At 37.6% G+C, this 17121-nt stretch overlaps 1 protein-coding gene across 6 annotated transcripts in view; it reads left to right on the top strand.

The window, feature by feature from the left end:
- gdpd5b (glycerophosphodiester phosphodiesterase domain containing 5b) overlaps window positions 1-17121 on the top strand; it is a 61641-nt gene that overhangs the window by 14703 nt on the left and 29817 nt on the right. For all 6 annotated transcript variants that reach the window (XR_010542814.2, XR_010542815.2, XR_010542813.2 and 3 more), the window contains exons 2-3: window positions 1255-1429; window positions 14552-14655. Coding sequence is in view for 2 of the 6 variants with exons in the window: in XM_065280925.2 (XP_065136997.1) it covers window positions 1313-1429; window positions 14552-14655 (221 nt within the window). In the remaining 4 variants the exon portion in view is untranslated. The remainder of the gene's footprint in view (window positions 1-1254; window positions 1430-14551; window positions 14656-17121) is intronic.

Genomic DNA, 17121 nt, shown 5'->3' with positions numbered 1-17121 from the left:
GTTGATCAGCCAAACGAATTATTGGCCGATGCCGATAATTAAAAATGTCCAAATATCGGCTGATATATCGGCAGCTGCAATATATCGGTCGACCACTAGAGACAACCTCTGGCGTTGCTTTGTTGAGTTAAAGAACCTTCGGTTGATTTGTTTTTTGATGTTCTATTTTAAGATTGAAGAGGGTTATAATGTGACATTCACATGACACCTTGATGACTGAACCAACTCCCATTGCTCTGCTGGATGCACTAATAACCGGATTTGCCTCCCACCAGTGCTGTGCAAATAGATGGCTGTTGGTGGTCTCTGCTGATGCCCCTGATTATCATTTAGGCCCACACAGCAAAGCTTCATTTAGCATTTAGGCATAAAGAGGTATGGTGTACCATGCTTTTGAATAGCTATTATGCTAAGTCAAGCCTGGTTATTAAATCAGATCATTAGTGATTTCTTTCCATTTATTTAAAAACAATTGATGAGCTCAGATGCAAACCCTCAAAGTGCGTCTGGCATTTTTATCAGACTCTTAATGGATTTTGCCAATGAAGCGGTATTTCTGAATGGCCTGAGGCTGGGATTAAGCGGATTTGAAGCAAAGGTATTTGATAAATGTATAATATGTGCAGAGAGCTTTCGGATAAGATTATCTCATTTTTGACAGTGACACCGTTTGTGGCTTTTGTATCTGAGCTCTTTGATCCACTTATTGATTTGATGAACTTTATGATTTGTACCCAAAATTCCACAATAAATGACATGTGAAGGGCTTTTGTGAATGAACCATACAACTATTGCTTATATTTATGGAAATGTAAAGACTGTGTCATTGGATGATTTTGCCTGATGCCAGAAATGGCCTGGTTTTCTCAATAAGAGCGCCTTACATTTAATCCCTCTCACACATTTACTTAAAAGCAATGATAAATCTCTAAGCTGAGACAGCAGGAATGTGAAATGAAAATTCAGTGATGATTACTAAAAGCATGCTGCAGATATACCAGATATAAGACAAAGATTCAAAAGACAAAGTTTTACAAAGAAATGTGAAATTGAATTGTGTGACTGTCAGGTTAGCAGCTACAACATTCAGAAGATCTGGGCCTGCATTACGCAGTGACAAATGGACCCTCCGTTCTCCCGACCTCCCCTAATATGATTTATGGGTGTGTCAGCCATTTCTGTAGGCGTCTCCTGGCACTAATGCTAATCTTCTGTTTGTTTATGCAATTCTGTTTGTTTGTTGTCTGTCTGCAGGGACTTTGGCTGTCACTGGGATGATAGTGAGGTGGGCTGGAGTCTGGATTGAAGGAGCATGGTGAAGCACCAACCTCTACAGGTCTATGAGAGACAGTTGTGTTTGTCATGTCTAACCGGGATCTATGGTTGCCGCTGGAAACGCTACCAGCGGTCACATGATGACACGACCAAGGTGAGTTACCCTGTCACCAGTCATCTGTCTGTGAAGAATTTATTAATGATAATAATACCCACAGGAAACATTTCAGATGTCATGATATAGTTCATTGCACATATGCTGACTGATATGAATGGCTTGATAACAGATTGTCACATGCTGACACGTGATATTCATACTGTAGGATTATCATGCATATGTACACTTTAATGAGGAAAAATAAGTAGGCACATTTTAAAGAGCACCTATTGTCCGATTCACGATTTTACATTTCCTTTGGGGTTTAAGTGTGTATTAGTACATGTTAAAGGTGCAGTGTGTAATTTTTAGAAGGATCTCTTGATAGAAATGCAAAATAATATGCAAAACTTTATTATCAGGCGTGTATAAAGACCTTTCATAATGAACCGTTATGTTTTTATTACCTTAGAATAAGACGTTTTTATCTACATACACTGAGAGTCCCCTTACATGGCAGCCGCCGTTTTGTGCCGCCATGTTTCTACAGCTCTTAACTGACAAACTTTTTTACTAAGTTGTCTCCAACGATGACATGTTTGATTCGTGGCGGCTACCGTAGCTTCTCTATGTGTTTCAAAAGCGAGTGTGAGCTGTGAACTGAACTGTTGGTTGCAATTTGCAACCTCACCACTAGATGCTGCTAAAATTCACACACTGCACCTTTAATGATATGCAAAAGGTACAAACCCCAAAGTAAACGATGACGCGAGTTATCGTCTCCAACGTCAATCTCTTTTCTTGGACTACAACCAGGGTCCGAAATTAACACCCGCCAAGCCCCAAATGCGGGTAGATTTTCTGTTTGGCGACTAAATTCAAAAGGCTATCCGCCACACTGGCGGGTGATTTTCATACCAAAATAGTAATGCAATATAATGTGTTTGCCAGTTACTAATCTGGGGACAAGGTGAGCTAGCCACAGAATGTCTCTATGCTGCAAGTCTCAGAAACAACTCATTTGTCAAACAGAAAATGAAATTAACGTATATGGTTACAAAAAAGGGGTTTATTATTCTGGCTGATAAAAATATGCTTGGCTGGTGGATTTTTTTTCATCTACCAGTCCCCATGGCAGGTGAGCCAAAAAGTTAATTTCAGACCCTGACTACAACAAACACACGGATTGTAGGCAATAGTTTACTTCCTGGAATTGGTGATGTAGACAAGACCGAAATTGCATTGTGACCGAATCTTATAAAGATGGTAAGGAGCGTCACATTTCCGGTTGACTTCAGATGTATTCAGACCAATCACAATGTACAGATTAGCTGGCCAATCATGGACACAGAGGTTTTTAAATACGTGCGTTTTAGGAAGAGAGTGAAATCTGTAGCTACAAAAATGTACAGTATGTGGAAAATTTTTTTTTTAAACCACGCAAACACCTGTATTATACCGAATACACAAAGTGTTTTTTAGCAATGAAATGGGTGCTCTTTAAATAGTATAACTTTCTTGTAACAACCTACAGCTACAGTATGTTGATCGTCTTGTGTTATAGGTTAACTCGGATTGGAAATTATTCAGGTCACACAGGATTAGTCAAATAGTTTCCAAGAAACCTTTTGATTTTTGATGAAATCAAAGTTCAGATTAGTCAAGGGTCACGGTGCAGTTTGGGGTCAAAAAAGCGATCACAAGCTAACAGAAAACTCTTTTTACTCCATGACCAGTGTGGAAATGTGTTTTTATCTTTGTTATGTACATAGACATGATATGGGTTCATTATGAAACTCCAGGCCATCTAAGGGTCAGCTTTGCTTTGTTCCTGATGCAAAGGCTTTTGGAAAAGAAAGATTGTATTGTCTTTCGATAATACAGTTTTTAATATATTTCTTTGATTGACATCTAAATATTTCATTAAGAATCATATTGATCAGCTTCCTTTTGTTTGGCTGTCTCTTCATACACATTTACTTTTTCAACAGACTTAAGTAACTAATGAAAAGCTATTAAAGCGTTTTTTTGTGTAGGATATGCAGTTAATTAAAGAACGTGCTGTGCATCAGGGGATTTGTGACATTATTTATGTGTGTAAAAGCACTGCCTTCAGACTGGTGGAATTATCCTTATTGCTTAATGCATCAAAACAGGCCCAAGAATCCTGGAAGGGGAAAGTTCAGCTTTTAGCAGACAAATACTTCAATCTTATCGTGACCGGTCCATATAGCCTTAATGTTAAACTCTGTATTTTTATGCTCATTAGAGTATTTTGTTGTTATCTTGGCAGCATCAAACCTTATTGAATCTGAGTGGAGATAAGGAAGGAGATTAAAAACATGGGAGCTCTATGTATTTTTAACAGCAGCAGAATACATAACATATCAGTACCAGGGTTTCCCACAGAAAATTAGTTAGTTAAGGTGGTAGGGTTGGGTGGGTGGTTGAGGCCGGGGGCGTGACAATCAAAGGGCGTATGCGTCATGATGAAAATTTTAATATTTTTTTCCACTCAAATAAAACCTAGCTAGCAGGTTGCCCAAAAAACAAAATCACCAGCTAATTTACTTTACATTTGCAAGAATAGACTAATACAATAACAGGCTTAAATAACCCCAAAACATAAGTCCACATACAGTTCTCACGGACACGCGTTTTATAAACTGGCTATCTTCCAGACATGACGGACCACGTCTTTATCTCATTTCAGCTGTGTGGCACGCGTGCATGCTCGCAGTGTGAAGCACATACGTGCTGCGATGCACTTGACGGCCTTTGTGCAGCAATTTTTTTTACGACCTAGTTAAGGCGGTAGGGTTTCCAAGCTTAGGTGGGCCGCCTGAACTAAAATGTGCTGCGGGAAACCCTGAGTACATTTGTTGTAATTTTTGTATTAAAAGGACCATGATATGGAAATACATTTGCTCTCTAATTACCTGTACAAATAGATGATCTTGCAGTTAACCTTTAAAACACAGAAAGCACAGTGTTATTTTTTTATTATGCTAGCCAAATAGAGAAAACTCCCTAAGGCACATTCATTAACAGGTTTGTTTTTCTTAAGAAAGCGTTTTGCCTTGCAGCGTTACTGTTTTCATATGTGTGCTTTGTAAAGGTCCCTGTGGGACATAAGAGTTGGGGCACAAATGCGTATCAGAGATCTGGGCTCTGTAAGATGAGACGAGAGAGAAAGGGAGAGTCTTTGTGTTGAAAACTGGTGACACAGATTTTGACCGTGGTCGTGTAGCTGTGCAGAGCAAATACAAAGTTGGTTTTCAGAGGAAACAAGATTATGCTTAGAAATGCATGACGATAACTAAAGTCTCGCAGTATAGGGGAAAGTATGTAGTTGTTCAAAGAATAAAGTACATTGAAATGTAAATATTTTTATACTGTAATCATTCAGTACTACAGTAGATAACCATCTTATCACTGTACTTGTACGAGCATGAGTTTGCTTTTCAAATCATTTTAGTATTCAAGTATGGTGTGACAACCAGGTGCAGATGTACCCTGGAGACATATCTACAGTCAGCGGGCATTTAGATGAACCCCTAATGCAAAGAAATGAGATAAAAAGGCGCAGATATAGATTTTCTTTCCGCAAAGGGAGAGCAAACTATTACCCCGGTTTCCTGTTGTTCTTTGGCTTTCAGCTGTTCATACTGTGTCATCAGCGATTTTTGGCTCAGACTTGACTGTCCACAGCGGTGGGCTTGACCCTGTCCACAGAAACAGCCAGTTCAGCTGTCTGCGAGCGAATTGAGCGAGAGAGAGAGAGAGAGAGAGAGAGAGAGAGAGAGAGACCCATATCAGAGCTCTCCATGCATCATAGCCAATAGTGTCAATGAATACAGTTAATGTAGTTTCCTGTCACTTTAAAAAGAAACAGGATATGCTTTCTTCCCTCATTCACAAGAATTTGACCTTCGTCCCGTTTTGCCACAGTCGATCGTTTCGAGTCAAGGATGGACAGATCCAAGATTTCAGACAAAAAGCAAATCATCTGGATGGGGAATCAAAATGGTGCACCAGCTTCTACAACTACAGTTATTTAGTTCTGTATGCTAAGCGTGAGACTGTATGTTGCCCGTCTGCTCTTTAAGATGTTTAGGATAGCGTGTGCTCCACTGAAAAGAGATCCTCCTCAGTAATAATTGAGAGTTTTTCCATTTACTTTCAACACAAAGGGCCTGTGAATAGGAGTGCACTCATCTCCCATGGGCTCCTGCAGTGTAGAAGCAATACAGCTCACAAAATGCCACTATACCAGTGGCGGTCGACATTTAATGCAGCCCGTTAGATCAGTTTTACTTAATTATATTACATGATAGTCTTATTTTGTGGTTTAATTCTTTAAAATAATAAAATTTTTAAGCCATAAAGCAGTTTATTGTTTTTGTCAATTATTTATTTATGAAATTGTGTTATTAATTGAATTGTGTACTCTACAAAAGGGCCAGGAAACCTGAACAGATCTAAAGTTTTGCTAGCCCTAGTAGGCACTGAGTTCAAATATATCCATCAAACCAGGAGATATTTTATCATGCAAGTGCTTTCGTGGGTCTCTTCATCCAGTCAGTGCTGGAGCAAGATGTCCCCACACATCAACACGGTGACAGATAATGCATTCAGTACGCTCAGCTGACTTAAACAGAGGCTGCCCACCCAATCAGGGCTAAAGGCAAAGAACATGCTTGGTGATCTCTTGTTTTAAAATGCAATTACAATTTGACTTTTCTAACATACATATCATAATGCATTGAGATTTGGGTCCAGTTCTTTGAAATTAAAACTTCACAATGAGGCAAGCCTTACATTTAAAATACGTTCGTGTGCAAGTAAGTGGTATAGTAAACCTCACACAGCTGTGTAGTACATAGGTTTTTAAAAGACCAGCAGCGTAATGGGGCTTGTAAAGTCATGTCACGATTAAATCTGATTTGCTTTTCGCTCCCTAGATGTCATTTTGCACAGCAAATCCTCTTTGATTACTTTAATGTTTGCCATTTAATATGGATTCAGATGTAAGAGGACTCTGCGTTTAGTTTCCCCATTTACAAGGTTCTCTTCACTCTCCTCTGTCACACTATTTCAGGCTTATGATCACAGATGAGACAGGGTCCCCACGGGTCCTTGAAATCCTTGAAAGTTTGTGAATCTGATGGGAAAAATTCAAGGCCCTGGAAAGTTTTTGAAAATGTACATACATAGATACAGGTCATTGAAAGTGCTTGAATCTATTTTATGCAAGACGTTTTCTGGGGAAAAATCCATATTATTCCCTGTGTAGTGTAGGATAATATCATAACATTTCTAGCCTTTTTAAGCACACATGCTAAACTGTTTGCTTTAAATGCTTATATCTTCTGTATGCGAATGTTGATTCATACCAAAATGCTTTATTGCAGTTGTGTTTGACACATGAAAACGTCTCGGGTAACCTATGTAACTGTTGTTCCCTGAGAAGGGAACGAGACGCTGCATCTCGCTTGCCATACATCCTGCGTCCCTGTAATGCCGTCTTTTGCAATATTTAAGATAGCGATTTACTTCCTGGCTCCCGCGTCACCCTGTCTTTGTCGTTAAGCCTCACCATTGGTTGAATTTGATATACACATTCAGACACACTTACCCCTGGAGGCGTCCCCAAAGTGTCACTGCAGTGACGCAGCGCGAGTTCCCTCGAAAGGGAACTGTAACAATGTATCTTAAAAGGTAACTCGATGTAACCTTGCTCTCACTTGAAATGCGTCCACATTTAGTCCTTGAATTTGAGGGTATTGGATCTGGAAAGTCCTTGAAAGGTCCTTGAATTTAAAGTTAACTAAGGTGTGGAAAAGCTGATGAGAGCACATCAGTATTTAAACAGCCATGGCAAATATATCTGGCTGAACTTTAATGCCAGCACTTCCGACAAGGTGATCTGTAATGCATCTTTTGTCTTATTTTAACTCGTCCTGTCTGTCATGATTTTATGCAGTGTAATGTTTTGTCCTCTGTGTTGCATCTTACAGATGGGATTACCACTAAATGATACAGTTACAGTAGGACAGCATCTCTCCTCTCTCACAGTGTTTCGCATCAGGCAGTCGGCCTCCTGTGCTCTCTGCCCTTTCCTCTGCTGACTGGGTATTTAGCTGTCAGTGGGATTTTTAAGTACAGTTTTTTCCGCAAGGCAACAGATGTGTGTGGGTAAACACTTACCTTATGAATAAATAATAAGATGGTGGAGCATGAAAGTTACTCCAATGAATGTGTGTTAACACTGTTACACAGATTTTTTTGTGCTGCATTTACTGTATTAGTTCAGCTTGGTTTCCATGTTTCGCCAAGGAAATGCCACAACATGTTGGCTAATTTTCATAATTGCACCCGGGATTTGGCAGATTGTAGGTTTTTAACGCTTCATATTTCAGCTTCAGATATGCTTTTTTAACTTAATGAAGACCATTATACAGTAGTCAAGTACTGTAACAGTGACATATTAGTCCACTTCTGTTAATTAGTGATAGTCAACTGCAATGCAATTACTTTATACAGTAGCTGTAAAAGTGCTGTGGAGCTTTTATTTTTTCGTTTTTATTTTTTACATAGAGTTTTTTTGCAAAGTTTTTTTTTCAATGTGTATGGCAGGTTAGGTTACAGTCTCACATAATATTCCTACTCTTTATTGATTTTAGCTCTTAGTGACTGAGTGGCAGTGCTATCAGCTTTTGAAAATAAGCCTTATTAGGTTTAATCAGGGGCGTCGCTAGACCCCTTTTACTGGGGCACGTGCCCCAGTGTAAATCTTTTGTGCCCCTGTGTAAATCTCAAGTTTACATTTTAGCAGTTAACTAGTTTATTCCTTTACAAAGACAAAAACGGATGAATATGCAATGTAGTTACCAGTGTTTCCTCTAGGATTTTTTTCAGCTGTGGCGGCAGGGGGCGCCCATGAGGATTATAAATGTAAAAAAAATTTAATGTAGAATATAGGCTACAGTAAACTAACATGTATTTTTTTTATAATTTTCACGCTGTCATTTACTTTTCCTTATATTTATAGCATATTGCTTTTCTATGTTTGATCTAAACTGTATTTTCTTAAAAAAACGTTACACAGCTACGTACGTAGTTCGGATATTTCATTGTAGTTTTAATGTAGTGTGCATTGCAAGTTCGTCCTCATGTTTAGCCTACAGAGCTGTTACAAAGTCATGCAGTCCTGTTTGATAATCCGCACCGCTGTGATTGACAGAACAACCGACCAGTTATCCGACATCAGCAGCAATTTTATTTCACACCCGTACCATTTGACATAAAGACTGTGACCCCGAGCCGGTCACACCGCAAATCGCGCAGTTAAAAATAAACCTTTACCGGTCTTCAGACAGATCTTAAACACAAATAAGCACGGGACATTTAAAAACGAGTCGAATTTTGGTCTTTGATGTTAGACCCGCATTTTACTCTTGTCTATTGAGTCCCGACCTGCATCTACAACACAAATGACACGCAAATAGCCTATTACACCCGTTAGATCAAATATTATGCGGTTCACCCGCGGGTACCCCGACCCTGCTGTTTCGTCTGAAAACAGATAAAACAGTCTCACCGTCTGCCTCAAGTTTCTATTACCAACGTTCTTCTCTTCCACGGGAATAATGTAAGTTTCCTTACAAACAGATTCCACTATTAATGTCTTGCAGTCGCATATAAGTAGTATTCAGTATTTAGCCTTTTGTTTTTGGACAAATATCTTATCATTTAAAGGTGCTCTAAGCGAATTGAAGCGTTTTAGACCATAAAACATTTTTTGTTACATACCGGAAACATCTCCTCACTATCTGCTTGCTGCCTGTCCGCTGATCAAACTGTAAAAAAACGCGATCTCTGTAGACAGCCCAGGCTTCACAAACGGCAATATCAACAAATGGCCAAACCTAGCCACCACAAAACAAAACAAAGTATTCCAGCCAATAAACGACAAGAAGGATTTGGGGGTGGGGGTTGGGCGCGTTCATGAAAGCACGGAAGGGAGGGGGAGGGAGAGGATTTAGCTACGCTCTGTCTGTTTGAAAACAGTTCAAACATCAACAGGAAGTGACGTCGCACATTATTCGCTTAGAGCGCCTTTAATGTGAAACTTTGTGAGTGTCGATCTAAAGCACAGACGATTGACTGACAGCTGAGCGCTCAGCAGTGCGCTGCGCTTATAGCCTATAGGCCTACTGAATAACTAATGGCCCGATAAGTTTATAATATGAGTACAGTGATTCCAAATGAATGTCCGAAAAACTCGTAATATGTTAAATCAAAAGTTTAATAATGTCTTTTCTCGCAGCCCTGCGCTGTGTTGGTGTAGATATGCGCCGGTGAACATCATATGCGTGATGACCATGCAGCTTAAATTACCCTAAATTTATAGTCATAAAGATAAAAGTAAAACAACATTCGAAACTTCAAATGATGTATTTTTATTTGTGTAAACTCACAATAAGGAGAAAACCTTGTGCTTATTTATAATCATTAAAAACATGACGTGCTTTCTGCTGGTTTGGTTTTAGAGCGCGTCACAAAAAAAGAACAGAAACTCAAATACTTTTTTATTCGTTTAGTCAATTTAATAATTATTTAAGTGCAACATATTTCGTATAGGCTTATTTATTTTATTATTATTTCTCAAAACAGAAACGTAGCTTATTAATCCTCTGTTGATTTAAATCTATTTGTGCATGAAACTAAACCCATGGAGGAAATTATGATATTTTAGGAGATTTATTTATAAATGAGTGAACAACGCAAATCCAGAAAGGAATTTATTTCTAGACAGCCAGTCTCGCAGAGCGGACATTTCGGTTGCTTTTTTGCGAGCTGACGCTGTGGGTTTGTCTAGAAGGTATACAGCAAATGCCGAAAAGTTAAGGATTAGATTTGGAGGTAGGATTATTAGGATGAAAACAGCGGTTCTGGCTAAATTGGATACAAATACATCCTACAATCGTGTGAAATTTTGTGTTTAGAGTTGGGTTTGGTTAAAGGATTAGGATAAAACAGTGCTCATCCAACGAGATTTCGTTTGCTGTATCCCTTCTATCCACAACCGCAGGCGTGGCGGGGATGTTTTAGGAGTGGCGGGCCGCCACGGTTGAATGTATATAGCGGAAACACTGAGTTACCCAATTCACGTTTGAAAAAGCGACGCAGCAGTCGCACTGACGCGTGCACGCCTCAATTCATGTCCGCGTCCGCGCACGGACATGAATGGGTGCGCGGACGCGGACATGAATTGAGGCGAGCACGCGACTGTTTTGCCGTGCGCAGCCGCATACAAAGTACACGCGATGACGAGACTAAAGTAAGTTTCTAAATAATAACGAAAATTTTCTAAATAATAATGAAAATCTTATTTTCACCCGATCATTGACGCATGTGATGGACATCAGAAATGTTTAGTGCAAAGCAGGAAAAGGGAAGCAAAAATAAGAGATGATGAATTTAAGGGAGTAAAGACACATAACATCTAACCCTGTCAGGGCTTAAACATTAGAGGGAAAATCTCAGGAAAACCTCTGTCAATAGTCAATAAAATTGCATTGTTCACATACAAAAACTGTGTTATACTGTTCTGTATTTTCAGATATGAAATTAATATTTAGTTCACTAGCTCTAGGTCATTACGTAAATAGTTAGCAGTAACTAAGATAGATTTTTTAGTAGCAGTCATAAAATGAAAATATTCTTAAAAATAAAAAAAGAAGTTATTAATCATTGTTATGTAAAATGCAAATGTGCATACATTTTTTTTTCTCTCCGGCCATTATTTCCAAACATTTTATGCCTTTAAACATGTTAATAATGTTGTATATATATATATGTAAATATGAAGATGATACTTAAAAAATTTTAAATAAATGTTTGTCTTTTCCAGTACTTGTTGCAATGTTGGAATAGTGGATTAAGCAAAGGAAATTGTATCTTGCACACCGCAGGCTTTCAGGAAAAAGTAAAAAATGGGGGGCCCGTGCCCCAGTAGAGCGTTATGTCTAGCAACGCCCCTGGGTTTAATGATAAGTTAATAGTGTTTTTAATCAGTCCCTCAAGAAAATGCGATTATGTGATCGCATGATTTCATAATCCCCGCATTTTCGTATCAAAAATCACATACATCTTAGCAGAAAGTAAAAAAGTTTTGCATTTACTACACAAGCGCAGCCATGTCCCCTGTTGCCATTGGAACATTATGAAGTAACGTGAAAGTTTTTGCAAGTTCCCGCAGTTTTTGCAAGTTCCCGCAGTTTTTGCAAGTTCCCGCAGTTTTTGCAAGTTCCCGCAGTTTTTGCAAGTTCCCACAGTTTTTGCAAGTTCCCGCAGTTTTTGGAAGTTCCCGCAATTTCATCGCATAAAATTGCATAAATATCCTGCATATTCAATCAAATTTTTTAAGAAAACGTGCTGCAAGATTTTCTTGAGCCAATATTTGGAGCCGATACCGGTTTTGCTCACGCAGTTTACATTATAAAAATGACACAATGATGCCAAATGTTACAAGTCTCAATTTAAAAAAGTAACATTTATTGAACGTAAACTATATTTAACAAATAGTAAAAACAGGTGAGGTTGCTATGAAACCCTGAACTGCACTCTCCACAATGACGAGGAACTATCAGCAAAGGATATTCACTGTAAAAAAAATTCCGTAGAAATTGCAGCTGGGTTGCCGGTAATTTACCGTAGATTTAAATTTATGTTTTTTACTGGCAACATTTCGTTCAGAGTTAAATGAACATTAAACATTTACAAGTCTTTATCTTTACAGAGTAAAACTAAAAAAACAGCATCAAGCAAAACATTCTGGGAAACAAAATCTGAAGCAAAAACAGAAAAAGGTTGATGATGATTTCTGGTTCCCAGAATGCTTTGCATGAGGCTGTTATTGTATAGTTTTATTCTGTAAAGATAAAGACTTGTTAATATTTAAAATTTATTTAACTTTGAACAAACTCTTGCCAGTAAATAACATAAATTTAAATCTATGGTAAATTACCGGCAACCCAGCTGCAATAACATTGTAATTTCTACGGAATTTTTTTACAGTGTTGATTTGCACTTTACTACTACAAATTATTATATATAGTGGTGGTTTCCCGGACAGGAATTATCTTAAACTAGGACTAGAGCTTAGTTTAATTAGGAAATATAACTAGTTTTAACAAACATGCCTTACTAAAAACATTACTTGTGTCCATTTTGAGGCAAAACACAGGGCACTGATGTATTTTAAGATATGTTAAAAAGAGATGTTATTAGTTTGGACTCTTCTTACATTTATTTTAGTCTAGGACTAGCCTAATCCCTGTCCGGAAAACCGCCCCATAGAGATGAGAAATAAAAACCCGCTTTGTTCAGCTATAATCAGCTGTTAGGCCGAGCTTTCGATGTTGTCATGGAAAGGTTGGTTGTTTTTAGTCACATGACCTGCAATCACTTGCAGCTTCCAGCACTCTTTAAAAAATGCCGGAAAAAATCGGTGAACATGGCAGCCACGTATCGGCCGATGCCGATACACAAAACCCCCACAAATATCGGCCCATCTCTACTCCTCAGACTCTCTCCTCTGTAGATGTTGTTGGTGATGTCTGTGCCAAAAACCCAGCCGTGTTTATTGCACCCCATATGCTGAACAACTGTGGGCCCATCAAAATGTGATTCATCATGTTATGAAATTTTGGAGGATAGGGAATTTTTTAGATGCATTCAACATCATCTAATAATTTGACATTTATATCTTTCTTTAGCTATTTTGGTATGGCAGCATTAGACATTACTGCTTTTATTACTTTATGACATTGATTTTGAGTGATTTTTCCAGCACAGCACATTTGGACATTTGACCTGTTTTAAAATGTGCTATTGATTTGATGTATTCAGACAGCCTTTAGCTTTCTATTCTATTCTATTAGCACTTTCTATTGTTTATGATTTTGTTCCTTTAGAATTACCCATAATCCTCTTTATATTAAGGTGTTTTTTGAGGAGCTTAGGAATTATATTACATGCTTTTTGCCTCCTGTGTGCCAAGTAGATCATTAATTGCCAAACATAACTGTGTGTATTGCCCTGCCACCTTATGACAGACTGTGTTTTCAGGGTATTGGTGAAGAACACAATTTTGACATTGTTAGTTCTTTCCATCCAAGCTGACTTTTATTGGATTAACTGCTGTCATTGTCCATTTGTCTTCATTTGCATTTAAAACTCTTCAGGAAGTCAACCTACAAAGTGATTATGTAAACTCAAGAAAAGCCCACCAAGTAATGACAGGAATTACTGGAGCTATTATTCATTTCTTTGATTATCAATCTGGCTGCTATATCCTGAATTAACTATAATTATAGAGTAAAGAACAGAACCATTAAGAAAAATTGCCATGATCTAAAAGCAATTTTCCAGGCATACATGATTGGATTTGTGTTTATGGTGGTTTATTTGATTGCATGGAAGCCATTTCATTTATCCCCAAATCCACATTTTGTAATTGCTTTGTGTGCTTTTAGCAACATGCATGATATATAAAACAGTTAATCATCTGTGATCTATAAATAGTGATATTCTAATATGAGTGTGATTGTATTTATGTTTGACTGGTTATTGTTAAGCTCTGTCGGGTTGAGTGCAAATAGAGTATGTGTGGGAAGTGTTAGCGGTATGCTAAAAATTATACTTCATTTCAAAAGAGTTATTCTTAATGACTTCTTTGTCTATTGTCTGAGAAATGCTTATACTTTTTAATCACATGAAGTCTGCATGAGTGGATATATTGCCCTTACTGTACTATATATCATTTGTTATTGTCTTTTTTGAAAATCTAAGATGGATAGCATAGCTGATCAGACTCAACTTTCAGATGCCCTGGCAGAGAACAGGGGTTATTATCCACTAATAAAACTATAATGAAGGGAGATCTCACACTGGAAGCAGCTATATTAAGCAAAATTGAGTTTCATATGGGTGCACTGCATTCATATCCTTGGGCACTTTGAGAAATGTATATGACATTTCTTTCAGTTTCAAAATGAATTGGAAAATTGATAGTTTTTTAATGTTTATCTTTTTGGCACTTGCTATACTGATGTATCCTCATTTAATACTGATGTTTTCAACACATTTGTGTTTTGTTTTCTGTTCCAGTGGGAGTGTTTGTGGACCTTCATACTGTTTGGCACTTTCTCTTTGTTATTGGTGTGGTTTTACTTCTGGTGGGAAGCCCACAATGACTACAGCGAGTTTAACTGGTGAGTAAACTTGATAACGTCATTCTCATCACAAGAGTCACAAAATATTTCATAAAAAACTCTTAAAGGTGACATAGAATGATTGAATTAGGTATTTATCCTTGTTCTGTGATGTAAAATGTAGACAAAAAAATTTTGTTTGGGTCTGTAATGCCTTAGAAGCTTCCTAAAAACCTCTCTCAGATAGCTCTATTAGGGTGGGGGATTTTAAACAAGTGGTTTTGCACCTTTTTGGCTCCCCCTACTGGCTTAACTTGCAATCTCATTAATGATTTTATTTTAAAGTGGAGGGGCAGTTAGATGTCTGTGATGTCATAAGCATTAGTTTATCAGATTGGGCCGTTTTCTGGCTGACATTTCTAAAAGAGGAATTTCTATGAGACTGAGATGTTTAGCATGTCTAGCATTTTTTGTATGTTCGTGAATGTGGGTAGACTATCATTTTTCAACAAAGGCAAGGTAAAAATATTTTTTCATTCTCTGTCCCCTTTAAACTCTCTTTCCCCGAAGAGACGCATACCTCATGAGGTTTTCTGAAACACGTTTGGGATAATCCCATGCTTAATGTAATCCACAGGTCATGGAGTTCAGTTTTCTGTTAAAACAGATTGCATAAAACTTTAATAGGCTGACTGATATACTGTACTGCACACGCACGGTGTGTTCTGTACTTTGTCTGCTACATTTTGTATTATGAAACTAAACGGATGACATAATGTATGATGTCATCAATTTAACAAGTGACATTATGTTATCTGTAAAGTAAAAAAACAAACTTTTGGCTGTCTAGTGTCTAATGTTAAAACTTGCTCTGCTTATAGAAATAAAATAAAAATATTGAAAATTAATTTTTACATTTTTACATTGGATATTTCCCTAAGGATCGTTCTAAGCTTCCATGATTCACATACTTAACAGCTGACAAAAATGGAATAAACAACCTTGAAAGTCCTTTAAGAGATGTCCTTTACATTGTTGGCTTCGTTCTTCAAGGTCCTTTTTAATTTTTCATCTCCTGTTTTCTTTTCAATGTCACCTTTCTCCTCCCTCATGTGGCCTCCACCCCCTGCTTAGTCTCAGTGGTAGTACATGAGTCATTGAGGTTACTGTAGAGGACAAGAGTTAGTTCATAACAACCTCCAGCTAATGTCCTGAAGGACTAATCAGTAGAATCTGTGATAAGACAAGAGATGAATCAACCAGCCAAATATTTGATATGGGCACTCCCACCAAGCTTGAGCCAGTCAATACCAAAGAAATTAAGCCTGATCTAGGGTCAGACTGCAATGTGATGCTAAACTGTGTTTAGAGTAGCATGCTAGCATTCTGTATGTGTAGATTTTCTGTATGCGTAGTGTACTTGAATAACCTACTACATTTGGCTACAAAATGAGCCTGGAACAGAGCTAAATGCATAAAATGTTTTATCTCAAAATGCAATGTGCCAGAGATATTATCTACCGAGCCCGTCTCATGACATGGTAAAACGTTTTTTTTAAATCGTGGCCACGAATTAGCAATTCGTTACCACGAATTATTAAATCGTGCGCACGTTTTAGTAATTCGTTCCCTCGTTTAAGCTAAATCGTGCGCACGATTTAGTAATTCGTTCCCTCGTTTAAGCTAAATCCTGCGCACGTTTTAGTAATTCATTCCCTCGTTTAAGCTAAATTGTGCCCACGTTTTATTAACTAGTTCCCTCGATTAAGTTAAATCGTGGCCACGTTTTATGAATTGGTGCCAAGAATTTCATTTAAACCATCTGGACATTAACACAACGCTAACAAGATCAAATTCACTCTAGCCATTATAAATGACGCATACTTAATGCAGTTTTATAAATTCCTGCCAAGAATTTCATTAAAATCATCGGAATAGTGACGCTTATTGCAGCTCAATGCATTAATACATTGCTATTAAGTATCAAATTCATACACCTTATGGCTCCTGTATATATACAGTTTATTAACTCCTTCACAGAATTTCATAAAATATATTGGGACATAACGTGAGCTAACGCATTGATACAGTGCTATATAAGGATCAAATTCATACATCTTGGGTCTTAAACCGTTTTATTCATTTCTGCCCGGAATAATAAAAAAACAATAATCGGGAAATTAACATGACCCTTAACGCATAAATACAGTGCTATTTAAAGATCAAGATTAATCTATATACCTTATTAATGAGCCATACTTCATATACAGTTTTATTAATTCCTGTGCAGAATAAAAAAAAACCTTAACACAACCTTTAGGACATTAACATGACGCTTAATGCATGCTAATGCATTAAATACAATGCTTTTAAGATCAAAATCACTTTATTTATAAGTCACATATTCCTGCACAGAATTAAAAAACATATTGGGACATTAACGTGACGCAGTAATTAATTTTGTCATTTATTTTGGTTTGTCCAACTAAAAAATCACCCAAGTGACATAAAGAGATTTTATTAAGT

Source organism: Paramisgurnus dabryanus, chromosome 8 (assembly GCF_030506205.2).
Source record: "Paramisgurnus dabryanus chromosome 8, PD_genome_1.1, whole genome shotgun sequence".
In the NCBI taxonomy this organism is placed as follows: Eukaryota; Metazoa; Chordata; class Actinopteri; order Cypriniformes; family Cobitidae; genus Paramisgurnus; species Paramisgurnus dabryanus.
Note: the sequence above shows the minus strand (reverse complement) of the source record. Positions and strands in the feature narration are given on the sequence as shown.